Raw genomic sequence first — 14642 nt, forward strand, 5'->3', positions numbered from 1 at the left:
GAGCTGATGTCCTTTCCAAACTTGGATCTACTCGAGCAACTGTTCCAGCAGAAGTTTTCGTCCATGAACTTCATCATCCATAAGTGAAGGTACAAAACCAACAAACCACTGACACGGAGGCCCCGGCCCCACTCAGAGAAGTGCTGATGATTGAAGAAGATTGGCGGATTCAGTTTGTTGACTTCATCAAGGAATTCAAGCTTCCACCACATGTTGATCCTAAAAGTGTTGAAGCTGCACGCATCATCAGGCGTAGAAAGGGTTTCGTCCTAGCTGGCGACAACCTATATAAGCGCTCTACTTCTGGCATCCTCATGAAGTGTGTTACCCTTGAAGAAGGCAAAGACATCCTCAGAGAAATACACGAAGGAGTTTGCGGCAATCACGCCGCATCAAGGACACTAGTCGGAAAGGCTTATAGGTAAGGTTTCTTCTGTCCAACAGCTGTTTCAGACGTAGAAGACCTTGTCAGACGATGCCCTGGCTGCCAATTCTTCGGCAAAAAGACTCACGTCCCAGCACACAACTTGATAACAATCCCTCCATCATGGCCGTTCACTTGTTGGGGTCTGGACATGATCAGACCATTAACCGTAGCTCCATGAGGATTCAATCATGTGCTGGTAGCAGTCGATAAGTTTACCAAGTGGATCGAGTACAAGCCCATTGTCAAGATCTCATCTGACAGAGCCGTGGATTTCATCTCTGACATCATCCACTGGTTTGGTTTTCCCAACACCATCATCACAGATCTCGACTCCAACTTTACGTCTCAATTTTTTTGGGATTTCTGCGACAACTCTTGTATAGAGGTCAAGTATGCTTCAGTGGCGCACCCTCGAGCAAATGGTCAAGTGGAGCGTATCAATGGCTTAGTACTCAACGGCTTGAAGAAAAGACTCTACGACGCTAACACCAAGAAAGGTGGCAAGTGGATTCAAGAACTACCCCATGTAGTCTCGGGGCTGCGAACGCAGCCTAGCAAAGCAACTGGACAATCTCCCTTCTTCCTCACTTATGGGTCAGAAGCTATTCTACCCGCAGATATCATGTGGAAATCTCCAAGAGTAGAAGCCTATCAAGAAGGAGAAGCAGATGAAGCTCGACAACTTGAGTTAGACTTAGTCGAAGAAGCCAGAATCAACGTTTTAACACAATCGGCTAGATATCTTCAAGGAGTCAGACGCTATCATGACCGCGATGTCCAGCAAAGATCTTTCAACGTTGGAGATCTAGTATTACGAAGAATCCAAGATGAGACGGGACTGCACAAGTTAAATTCCAGATGGGAAGGGCCTTTCATCGTAACCAAGGTTACAAGACCAGGATCATACAGAATCACTGATGCAGACGGTAATGAGCATCACCAATCCAGGATAGCTTACACAGTTCTCCATCAGGATAACTACACAAGCCACATCCTTGTCCTTAATATAAGGGCGCAACCTACTCGCCTAGCTCGAGAGGGTGTATGGATACCTTTACTAGTTGTCCATCTTGAGTAACTCGATGGAGTTCATCCTAATAGGTCAACTATAAGGAACTCCAGCCTTGCTGTAAAGACAAAACTACTCGCTTGCTCGAGTATGTTATGGATATTACTATATTTTGTCCATTTTGGGCAACCCGACGGGGTTCGTCCTAACAGGTCAATCTTAGTAGTTACTCCAGTCTACAAGTTAGACACCTTCCTCGCCTCGCTCGAGTAATTTTTGGATATCCCTTCGACATTTACGTCTTGGGCAACTCGACGGGGTTCGTACCTAACAGTTCTGTCTTACAGATTACTCCAGTTCTTGGTTAGGACACACTACTCGCTTGCTCGAGTAGTTTATGGATATCTTTACAAGTTTTTTCTATTTGGATAGTCCAACGGGATTCATCCTAACTGATTAACTTTAAGAATTATTCCATGTGAGTATTCTACTCGATTGATCGATTAGTTCATACTTGTCCTACTGTATCAGATCATGCTTCTGAAGACACAAAAATAGGATACAAGCTATGAACAACGATAAGAACTCACTGAAGATTTCAAGAGTTGTTACAAGCTGTCTACTCTGCCATGTTCTTCAAAATTTCCTCAGCAATCACCTCTGATTCTTTACAATAGTCCCGGAATTTCTCATCAGAGCAATTGGGAGCTATTCCTTTAGCTATGAGAGCTAAATTAAACTGAGGCAAGTAAGACTTGACAACTCCTATCATATGGGTCAGATAATTCTTGAAGGTAGCCGTCATGACATCAAAAATCTTCTTGGAAGCCTCTTCTAAATGCTCCACTAAGGACTTGCTATTTGACGACCCCTCTTCAGAATCAATCGTCTTCACAAGGACTTGAGCTGCTGCTACCAATCGAGCATGGTCACCTGGAGAACCTGATGGAAGGATGTTTCAGTAATTATTATCGACAAAGCAATATCAAGACAACAGATCAATTACTCACAAGTTTGAGCAGTATGCAATTGTTCTTGAAGCCTGGAATTTTCTTCTTGAAGCTTTGATCTTTCTTTTTCAAGGCTCTTAATCTGCCGCTTCATATCACAAAGTTCTAGATGATGCTTTCGGTTCGCTTCATATAGCTTATTCCGAGCAGCAAGGGATTCATCTAGTTGTTTGGCAATCAGGGCTTTCTATTGTTCCAAGGTTCTCCGATTGTCAATAGTCTTATACAAAGCTTGAGATTTCAGGAAAGACCGATTGGCAACGTCCTAATTCATACAAGGCAAGATTAACCAGTCATCATTAACTACTCGAGGAAGATAAATAGCAGCAGAAGACTCACCTTGGTATATTTGAAGCTTCACTGCATGAAGTCAGCAAGCTTCTTCACGTTGTCTATGGACAACAATAGATCATCAAACAGTTCCTTCCCCAATTCCTCCTGAGTTGACTGAGGCATAGATTGGAAGGGCACTACTCGAATAGCAGGACTTCTCAATCCTTGAGCGCCATTATTGCCAGTTCCATCAGCATTGGAGCCACCCTCAGCAGCTGTTGGAGTACGTTCGGGGGCTTGAGGATTTGGTTCAGACGATATTCCAGCCGTGTCTGCACTCGGCAAGCCAGCAGATGGGTCCTCGATCAATCCAATTATTAGCGACTCGGGGGGCAGATTGATTAGTTCCCTCTAAACTACTCGACACCTAGTTGCGGAAATCTTGAATTTGTTCCTTCTCATGCGCCGGGAGATATTGGGTCCTAGCCAAGCAAGATTCTTAACAAGAAAGCTGAGGCAAATAGGATAAAATCAATAGAATATCAGATCCTTACTGGCCAGCATCGAGACGAGGAATTTTTCTCTGTAACAAAGATCCAGGAGTTGTCTTCCGTTTCTTGCTGTCATCAGAAGCAGCATCTAAAGAAGTCGGGGGCATACAGTACCATGACTTATAATTCTTCTACAAAATCAGTAAAGAATTCATCAGGGAATCAGTAACTTCAATTTCAAGTATTCGGCATGTTTCCCATAACATATACCCATGAATTCTCGGGAGGATTTCTTGCCCAGAAAAGCGTTGGGAGCTTCAGAGCCTTGTCGAAGTTGTCGAGTACTTTGCAGCATCTTTTGACTACTTCAGATTGAGACATTAGCTCTGGAGACATTCTGGTAGGGTCTTGTGTGCCTTCATATCTGAAGGCAGGATGTTTTCGATGCTGGACCCGACGGCTTACAAATGAAAAGACTACATGATCGCCAGTAACTCCTTTATTTTTCAAGTGAGCAATGGCTTTCAGGAAGCAGTTAACTTTCTCGCCACTAGGTCCAAAACTCGACCAGTTTTCTTGGACCAGGGGAGCACTTGGAATTCTTTCTGGAAGCGGAGATTCGAAGTTCCCAACATAAAACCAGAATTTTTTCCATTCGGCTCCTTTACCCGATGGATCATAAGCCAAGTACTCGTCTCGGGTCTCAGGATGGAGTACTAATTCACAACCCCCGACAACGGCGGGTTTGGCAGAGTTTGGAACAGGAACAAGAGTGAAAAAATATTGGAAAAGGTGAAAGTGGGGAAGAATGCCAAGGGGTAAAAATGGGTAAAAATGGAAAGATGCAAAATGAAATGAGGAGTCAGATGATGCAGTTGGATTCCCCAAAACTGCAGAAGGGCATAGAAAAATTCAGATACGGGAAGGGCAAGACCACGTTCCAAGAAGTCACGGAATACAACGGTCTCGAGGGTACCTTCCATGGGGTAATCTTCTCCATCCCCTGCACGCATTGGATCACACCTTGATTCTGGAGGAGACCCAAATTTTCCAATTCCTGGACTGCTGCTTCAGACATTTTGCTCTTATGCCAACCAGTTGACATATTGGCGACGACTTCATCTTCAACCTTGGATTTGTTCTTCTTGGGAGCCATCTCAAAGTCACGAGTTTTGACTCGGAGGCTACGAGATGGGCTACAGATCTCACCGAGAAGGGACAAGTGTGAATTTGAGTTTGACGGCGGCCAGGAGTTCAAGGGGTAAAACCCTCAGAAGTTTTCAGGCGGCTTTATATGGATTTTGGTGGCAATTTCGTGAATATTTGGGATGTCAACGGATTCTTTCTTTTTCAAGGAAGTTTTCATTTTGCCACGAGCTTACTTTGATTTTTAAATCTAAATGGAGAGATTTAAATTCAAGACTCGGGGGCTACGGGATATACGTATCTGAGATTTATTTTTCAAATTTTTTGGAAAATAAAGAAGAAAAAGACTGAAGTGACCTTCAGTCCGATTCTACGATTCAACCTAAAGCTCGGGCGCTACTCCATATGGAGCGCGAGTACTTCGCGCACCATATATAATCAAGATTTCGGGGTTTGATCACCTCACAGCCTCGAAGCAATCAGAAGTACTTGGAGGACTACTCGACGTATCTGAAGGAAGGCCCAGAAGCCATTAGAAGGATGTTCTGATTACATGAAGTACTTGAAGATGCCCAGCCAAGTACTCGACGCCTGCAGGACTCGGCTACGAAGAGCTCGGGGGCTTGTCAGACCTGGGACAGCGGGACTACTTATAAGCATAGAATGTTCTAGAGTAAGGGATAGCTCATGGATGTACCTTACCTCTCTTGTAAACTACCCGAATAGCCGTAGAACTAGCTGCAGTACAAAGGAAACTACCCGATCGTGTTGTAGTAGGACTCCGACTGTACTCAGCTAGGACTTTCCATATAATCATGTCCCCCTGGATATATAAGGGCGGACATGGACCCCCTCGAAACACATCAACACCTAAGGCAATACAAACCACCACACAGGACGTAGTGTATTACGCAACTTGCGGCCTGAACCTGTCTAAATCTTTGTGTTCTTTGTACCATCGAGTTCCAGAGCCGTCGATCCTTACCTACAAACTCTACTGCTAAGGGTATCCCTGAGCAGGTTTGGTGGTAAACACCGACAGCTGGGACCCACAGATTGGAGAGTATATGAAGAGCCGGATGTAGCTAGGGATGGGACACTGACAGCCTGTTGGTTTTATAATCTTTTATCTAGCTTCTTATTTTTTTATTTACCTAATCTTTTATCTAGTTATTTAGCTAGAAATTTCACCAAATCTCCGGAAGTTGCTCTAAGATGCACAATGTATCCTCATTAATGCTGATGTTGCGCAATATCATCGTGCCCGTCGCATGTCTCACATGTGGTCGTGTGGACAACACAACCGTGTCTAACATTTGCTCTGCCTCGGCGGCTGGTCGCCTGTCCACCACGCGACCACACCACACGTTCACACCGTGCATAAGATCCACCGAGCCGGATGCCGCACACAACACCCACGCGCGCGCCGGCCCGCTCGACCCCATTCCCCGGCCCAGACCGGCCCACCGAGCCGAACTGCCCCAACCCCGCCGCCGGCTCCGCCCTTAGGTTCGGCGTCCTCCGCCGCCGCCGCGCCGCCGGGCTTGATGACCCTCTGCTCCAAGCTCCTCGCGCTGCTCCGCAAGTCCCGCGCGCTCACCACCACGGCCGCCGCCGCCGCCGCCGCGACGGCCTCCGCGACGGCCAACGGGATGGAGGAGGCGGCGGCGGGCCCGCTGCGCACGCGCGTCTGCATCATCGGCAGCGGCCCCGCCGCGCACACGGCGGCCGTCTACGCGGCGCGCGCCGAGCTCAGGCCCGTGCTCTTCGAGGGCTGGCTCGCCAACGACATAGCGGCGGGGGGCCAGCTCACCACCACCACCGACGTCGAGAACTTCCCGGGGTTCCCCGAGGGCATCCTCGGCGCCGAGCTCATGGACCGCTGCCGCGCGCAGTCGGCCAGGTTCGGGACCAAGATCCTCACCGAGACCGTCACCTCCGTCGACTTCTCCGCCCGCCCCTTCCGCGTCGCCTCCCACGACACCGTCGTGCACGCCGACGCCGTCGTCGTCGCCACCGGCGCCGTCGCGCGCAGGCTGCACTTCGCCGGCTCCGACGCGTTCTGGAACAAGGGCATCTCCGCCTGCGCCGTCTGCGACGGGGCCGCGCCCATCTTCCGGAACAAGCCCATCGCCGTCGTCGGAGGCGGGGACTCCGCCATGGAGGAGGCCAACTTCCTCACCAAGTACGGCTCAAGGGTCTACATCATCCACCGCCGCAACGCCTTCCGCGCGTCCAAGATCATGCAGGCCCGCGCGCTCTCCAACCCCAAGATCCAGGTCGTCTGGGACTCCGAGGTCGTCGAGGCCTACGGCGGCGCAGAAGGCAGCCCGTTGGCAGGCGTCAAGGTCAAGAACGTCGTCAGCGGCGAGGTCTCCAACCTCCAGGTTGCCGGGCTCTTCTTCGCCATCGGGCACGAGCCGGCGACCAAGTTTCTTGGAGGGCAGCTCGATCTCGATTCCGATGGGTATGTGGTGACAAAGCCCGGCTCCACGCACACCAGTGTCAAAGGGGTCTTCGCCGCCGGGGACGTCCAGGACAAGAAGTACCGTCAGGCCATTACTGCCGCTGGATCAGGTATAGTGTCTTCAAGCCTCACTGTGGTTTTATTGCTGCTGTTTTTCATAATCGCCAGTGCCAATAGCTGATTTGCACAATTCCGGGGCATCAGTCTTGTCTTTTTGGTGCTGCATCCAAGTTACATTATGAAATGGCATTGGTGGATCCAGAAATGGAGCATGCCCAGTGCTAGTTAGCGAGACGCTAACGACATTCCTTGTTTGCACATCAAATAAATTGTAGTAAAGTACATCCCTGACTAATCAAATATCATTAGAAACACTTGATTCTTTTCTTTGCTAGGAATATATAAATGGCTCAAATATACAAATATGACAATAAACAGAGAGCCAATGTTATGCCATAATTATGCTGTTTACACAAATGATCACATCAGCTTTGTCAATTTTTAAATAACTTCACAATACGATCACATCAACTGATTCCATGCGATTAGTTGATGTTCACAGTGTACTTTTTGATAAGGACTGCTGCTTGCTAAGATGGTGTTTGTGCCTAGATGAAATAGTTTAAAGTAATGCATTTTATTACATCTAATATCATCACATGAAGCGGGTGTTGTCATTGGTTTTGTTCCTGCACATTGTTTAGGTGATCTACATCATGTTCTCTGGGATTCCTGAAGCTCTGCATGGTTACTTGCAATTTTGGGAAGCCCTGCATGTTCAAAATGGTTAGGGAAGGGTGGTACATTCATGCAACATTAGATTACTTTTCGGTATTTAGGATCGGTGCTACAAAAGGATGGCGACATTGATGAAGATGTTAGGCATAGAATTTCAGCTGGCTGGTTGAAATGGCGGCAAGCTTCTGGCATCCTTTGTGACAAGAGGGTGCCACAAAAGCTAAAAGGCAAATTCTATAGGACAATAATTCGTCCGGCGATGTTATACGGTGCTGAATGTTGGCCTACAAAAAGGCGACATGTGCAGCAACTGAGTGTAGCAGAGATGCGGATGTTGCGGTGGTTTTGCGGGCACACAAGGAGGGATAGAGTCCGGAACGAAGTTATTCGGGATAGGGTCGGGGTGGCACCAATTGAGGAGAAACTTATTCAGCATCGGCTGAGATGGTTTGGACATGTCCAACGAAGGCCTCCTGAGGCGCCGGTGCGTAATGGGGTTCTTGAGCGGGTCGATAATGTAAAGAGGGGTAGAGGTAGACCTAAACTGACGTGGGATGAGTTGGTTAAGAGAGACCTTAAGGATTGGAATATCTCTAAAGAGATAGCTTTGGATAGGAGTGCTTGGAGACTAGCTATCAATGTGCCTGAACCTTGAACTTATTTCTTTCGGGTTTCATCTCTAGCCTACCCCAACTTGCTTGGGAAAAAAGGCTATGTTGTTGTTGTTGTTGTTGTATAAGTTATAACATTAAGATTCAACTCCCCTCCCCAAGTTTTATCTTTAGAAGCTTTCCATAAGTTTTCTCTCTTAAGAGGCTTGAGGTTTCCACATTATTTTTGCTCAAAGCGTACGTTTATAAATGTTGTAGGCATTCAAAGCATATTCTTGATCGTTCCAGTATTGAGGTTCCTTTTTAGAGTTTTAGGAGCCACAGCTGCCCGTCTTAGCCATATGAAAAGACAGGATAATGTTTTACAGCATTCAGTGGAAGGGTGGACCAGACACCCACACCAAAGTTTCCAGGCACAAAGGTCTGACCAAGCTAAACAGAAACAAACACACTTCCTACACTACAGGACAGCTTCTCTTCTGCCTGAGGAAACAGCATCTCTGGTTCGCAGATTTCCTTCAGATCCTGCGGCATGAGCTTCAGATCCCAGCTGTAGTTGGTCAGCTTCCATGCAGCTAGCGACTCAGCAGAAACACCTCTTTTCAGCCAGTAATTCTCCCAGGTCTGGAGGTGATTCTCTTTATATGGCCTACCAAAGTTGACAGCTTGTCCTCCGAGTCGCCAGGACATAGAATTATCCAACTCTGTACTGTCCTAGCAATCCTCATCAGTAAAGTCCCCAGATCTTTCCACCTTGTATTCTGAAAACAAAGGTCATTCCTCATTTTCCAAATACACCATAAGCCGAGGAAAACATATTATGCACGAGGAGACACTTATCACTCAGCCATCTACTACCAACTGATTCAAAACCAGAGCCAATTTCTATTTTTAAGTAATTCAGAGATCATGGACCAAACTTGCTTAGCTACCACACACTCAAAGAAGAGGTGTTGGGAAGTCTCTCTATTACTACAAAAAAAGACAAGTATTATCATCAAGAGTTTTACACTTTTACCTCTACTTTCTATCACATCTTTAGTCAGATTTCTCTTCTTGGACAGGAGCCATAAGAACTACTATACTCTAGGGGGAATTTTCAAACTCCATATAGCTGGCACATGTATTGAGGTTCTTTCTCTATGGTATTTGAAAAATAACCAAGATTTTGGGATTAACTGAATCGAGCTACTGTTGCATTGATTTTGAGTATCCCCTTGCCAAAATAGTTCGGTAAATGATTGCCTTGCATTTACTATTTAAGAGGCATGCCAGGAGTTAATCCGTAGTCACATATAGTTGATTCTTTTCATTTTTATTTATGAATTGATATAAATGATCTAGTTGGACAATTAAGACAGAGATCTAGCACCAAGGGCAATTATCATATGCTGGGAGCAGCACAACAGTTAAACAGTTTCTTTTGTTCTGAATATTGTGTCTTTTTTTATTATCCTTTTTCATTTATGAACTGTGCGAGAACTATTTTGTTTTGACATGATCTTTTAATGAAAAATCCATGTTAAAACATAATCTATGACTTTAAGCTGTGTGAATGTTTGACGGACTGGATGCTTTGTTTCACTCTGTTACTTGTTTCTGAAATATTTATCAGTTTCAGAAAACGGCCACCCGTGTACAAACGTTCATTACATTAGCTTATTCCAGGAACATTATTGGTTCTCTGAACAATTTTCTAATTCTGTGGGAACCGCTTGGATGGCGCAGGTTGCATGGCTGCTTTGGATGCAGAGCACTACCTGCAGGAGGTTGGAGCACAGGAAGGGAAGACCGATTGACTATATCTGGGCCAAGCAGCTTGCAGCCCTACGAAAACTCCTCCATTGATGCCAAAAGCTGCTATCTAATGTGATGTGGTATAAGCAGTAGATATTGTTGGTCTTAGGCCTCAAATTACGATACATTGGGAATTGATTTCAAATTACGGTAAATTGGGAATTGATTCATTTGAGCGTGCACAAGCTTGCATCGATTATTTCAAATCAGTTTCTAGTTAATTACACTTTACAAGTTTGTGCTTCCGGTTGTGGAAGAAGGCACCGGTGTTGCTGATGCTATCAGTATTACGCTTAAGATTGGCAAATGAGCTTCGAAGGCAGATTCTTCTAGCCATGGCAATGGGCAGCTGCCATTGGGTGCTTGGTAGGGTTTTCTGCATTGGCGATTGATGTATTGCAACCAATTCTACTGCTTGGGAATGTTTGACGGTGTGTGTCCGTTAAAAGCATTCTTAGAAAAGTATTAGAAATGTGTTCATATTTCGAGGTTTAATTTATATTCCATTCAACGTATGCCTTATTTGCATCAGTTACGCCTTATTTCACAATACTGTTACTACACTACAAGTCAGCAAATCAGCTGTTATATGAACTAATGAGCAACTTAGACTTCATCTAGCTCAAATAGTTGATGCACAGGGTAAACCATACCACTGCTGTTGAGTTTCCACAAGGTGCTTTACGTAAACTGTCACGCCACCGCGGTCCTCTAGTTTTACTCAAGTTCGGCGAGATTCCTTTCATCGCTCCAGCCCTTTCACGTAGGGATGCAAATAGGTATCTAATGGTATTTTTTGGGTTAGTTAATTAATTATGATGACATACCACTCTAGTTCATTTCTCCTCCCAAATTATTTACACATAATGTCATTTAGTTCATTTTATCAATTTTTTGGGTCGATCTAATGATCCAAAAATTATCTAATTTGCATCCCTACTTTCAGGCCATCCAGAAGGAGGTGACACGCCTTTCTAAGGTACTTCCTTCGTTGCAAATTATATATCTTTTTAGTTTTTCTAAATATATAATTTTTTCTATGTACATACGTGTAGTGTATATCTAGATACATAATAAAGTTATAAAGGATATATAACAAATAATATGTATCTAGAAATATTAAAACAATCTATAATTTGAAATGGTGTACGCAATAATCTCCTGAGACCCGGAGCATCGGGAGTCTGGGACGAGGCAGAAACATTGAAACCAGAGGGGTTTGAGGTAACAAAAATGTTGGAGTAATGGGCTTGGCCCGAATATTCTAAAGCATTAAAAGAATTTAAAGTCCACTATTAATGCTAGGGAATCAATGCTTAATTCCGTACCAGGAATTGAGGAGGATCTCAATCGACTTAAAAGGTGGACTTGGTGTACACCACTTGTGAAGCCGGTAAGAAGAGGACGGTGAACCACGCGCTCGCTCGCCTCGCCGAGCCGTGGCCGAGGCGCGGCGCGACGCGGTGCGGCCGGCCGGACAGGCGGTGCGGGTGCGGGTGCGCGGCCGGACATGACGTGCTGGTGCGGTGCGGTGCGGTGCGACGTGATGTGCTGAGATGAGAAGGATGTTTTGTAGTAAAGAGTATTAAAACAGAGGGTTAATGTCGTCACTAATGACCGGACATTGAAGGCTCTTTACGACATCCAGGTTCGTTGAACCTGAGGCACATTAACTGCCGCTCATCAAAGCCATTCATGACGTCCAGGTTCGTTGAACCTGAGGCATCTCGTGCCTATATAAACCAGCACCCTCTCCTCTCATCCTCACTCATCTCAAGCACTCATCCAGGTACTCCTCTTCAGGAGACCTCTCCCTTCTCCCTCAGCTGCTTTCTGCCTTCCCCACCGCTCTGAAGGTCCTGCACGGGACGCGGGCAATTAGGTTTTTGGGGAGTGTCTTGACGCGACTGATCGCTCCCTGAACGACTCCTTCGTCTACTTCTCGGCGTAACCGCTCGTGCGAACGACTACTTCGTCTACTTCCCGGCGTGACTGTTCGTGGGACGACTACTTCGACTACTTCCCGGCGTAACCGTTCGTGGGACTGCACTGCGAACATCTTCCTGCGTCGACATAGTTCGGCTACTTCGAGCAAGGCCAGTCGAATACCATGTCTATTCCAGCTGGTAACGGCGCAACCAGTGCCTCCGGCACTGCTCCCGCCTTGGGGTACTTACTAAATCTACTCTGGTTTAATTCTTTGTTCATGCTTATTAGTGAGAATAACTTGAACACATGCACATATCTTGTACACACATTATCACTCATCTATATCATGAAATTGATATTAATATTTGGAATTAAAATATACCGAAAATTGCCTAGATATCTAACAATCCAAAAACCTAATTGTGTTAATAGGCTTGCGGTATCTAGCTTTGCTGCATCAATCAAACCACCACCTTTTGATGGTTCAAATTACAAACGTTGGCAAGAGCGGCTTATACTGTGGTTAACACTATCGAGAGTGATCCATTTGAAAGAGAGTAAGCCTGAACAATTCTCTCCAGAGGAAGGGAGTGCGTTCGATGAGGCTGATATCCTCTTTCGAGGCTTGATCATTAGTGTTCTCGGTGATAACCTGGTGGATTCTTATATCCGGCTGCCAACTGGCAAAGCATTGTGGGATGCTCTTGAGGCTCAATATGGAGTATCTGACGCCGGGAGTGAGTTGTATATCATGGAGCAGTTCCTTGAGTACAGGATGGTCGAAGACCGTTCTGTAGTGGAACAGGCTCATGAAATACATACTCTGGCAAAAGATCTCAAAAATTGCAGCAAAGAGTCCCCATGTGTGTTACCCAATAAGTTTGTGGCCGGAGGTATAATCTCTAAGCTGCCACCTTCTTGGAGGGACTTTGCTACTTCTCTAAAACATAAGAGGCAGGAGTTCACAATAGATGGACTCATAGGGACTCTTGATGTTGAGGAGAAGGCGAGAGCAAAGGACATACGTGAGAAAGGAGTTGTTGGTGCTTCAAGTGCCAATCTTGTTCAGAAGAACAACTCCCACAAGAACAAGAAAAAGCCACCGCAGAACCAACCAAAGACTAAGAAGACAACCACTTTTAAGAAGAAGAAGAAGAAGACGGGAGCTTGCTATGTGTGCGCTAGTACGGATCACTTTGCTGCAAAGTGTCCGAACCGCAAAGGCAACGACTCCGCCAACATGGTTATTAGCGAGTCTGGAGGAACATCGGGGTACAGTAATTTATTACCTACCGTTCTTTCAGTCTTTGGTTCACCCGAGTGGTGGGTTGACACTGGTGCTAATATTCATGTTTGTGCTGATGCTTCTTTGTTCTCTTCTTACCAGACCGGCAGGACTTCCTCCTTGCTGATGGGGAACGGATCACATGCACGTGTTCTTGGTGTTGGTACGGTAAATCTGAAGTTTACTTCGGGGAAGACCGTGCAGCTGAAGAACGTGCAGCATGTCCCCACCATCAAGAAGAATTTAGTCAGCGGCTCTCTACTGTGTAGAGATGGTTTCAAATTAGTCTTTGAGTCCAATAAATGTATCTTGTCTAAGTTTGGTACTTTTGTTGGAAAAGGTTATGAAAGCGGAGGCTTGTTCCGTCTTTCTTTGTCAGATGTTTGTAATAAAATTGCATACAATGTTATTAACGTTGATGAAACAAATGTTTGGCATTCGAGACTTTGTCACGTTAATTTTGGTTGTATGATGCGCTTAGCTAATTTGAGCTTAATTCCAAAGTTCACTTTTGTCAAAAATTCTAAGTGTCATGTATGTGTTGAATCAAAACAAACTCGTAAGCCTCATAAGACCGCGGAGGCAAGGAGCTTGGCACCCTTAGAATTAATTCATTCCTGTAACACCCCGGGTGTTTACGCAGTATTTTAATTAGGTGCCTGCACAGTAATGGTGTAGGTTTGCTATGCATCTTGTGCTTGTTTTACTTAAAAAGGATCTTTTTGTAATTATGAAAGGTTATATGTGTAATTATGATTTTATGCAAGGTCCTTTATATAGTTATTTCTGAATATAGCTTTTGTGGAGGGTGTTTGTGCAAAATTTCAGTGCATTTATTGCATGGCATCAATTTTTGCTTGAAGGTCTACATTTGAAATGAAATTGCTTTGAAAAAGACAAATTTCCTGGAATTCAAAATCCCTTCAACAGTTTTAATTTTAGCTCTTGAAGCTTTGGCCAAATAAATTTTTGCACAACATCAAAGTTGTAGATCTTGAAATTTTGAACAACTTTCATGTTGGGCACTTTTCCATTTGAGCTTTGATTTTAAAAGTTATTGCTTGTTTACAGAAAGGTCCCTGGAACTTTTGGAAATTGCAAAATCGCCCTTATGACCATCTCCCCCTCTCTGCTCTGCTTCTCGCCGCCGGCCACCGACAGCGCCGCCCGCCGACGATTTCCCGGCCTTCCCGGCCATCAATTCGCCGTGCGCTGGCGCCCACGCGTCGCGGACGAGCTCCTCCCCCGCCTGTTGCCTCGCGCTGGCGCCTCCACCCCTCGCCACGCCGCCCCGCCGCGCCCAGAACCTCCCCGGCGGCCGCCACCGCGACGCCGCCGTGGAGAGCCCAAACCCGAGGCCCAGCTCTCGATCTTTCGCGCGCCTGAGCACTACAAGAAGCCCGCGCTCTATTCCCCTCCTCTTTTCGCCAGTTCCCTAACCCCACGCCCCAGAACGCCG

At 45.9% G+C, this 14642-nt stretch overlaps 1 protein-coding gene across 1 annotated transcript; it reads left to right on the forward strand.

Annotated features, from left to right (window-relative positions):
* The first annotated feature begins 5765 nt into the window (after window positions 1-5765).
* LOC120670424 (thioredoxin reductase NTRA-like) lies at window positions 5766-10291 on the forward strand. The gene is made up of 2 exons (XM_039950521.1): window positions 5766-6933; window positions 9901-10291. Exons 1-2 carry the CDS (start codon window positions 5904-5906, stop codon window positions 9969-9971), a joined length of 1101 nt encoding a protein of 366 aa, XP_039806455.1. The 5' UTR covers window positions 5766-5903; the 3' UTR covers window positions 9972-10291.
* Window positions 10292-14642: the final 4351 nt, after the last annotated feature.

Source organism: Panicum virgatum, chromosome 4N (assembly GCF_016808335.1).
Source record: "Panicum virgatum strain AP13 chromosome 4N, P.virgatum_v5, whole genome shotgun sequence".
Classification (NCBI taxonomy): Eukaryota; Viridiplantae; Streptophyta; class Magnoliopsida; order Poales; family Poaceae; genus Panicum; species Panicum virgatum.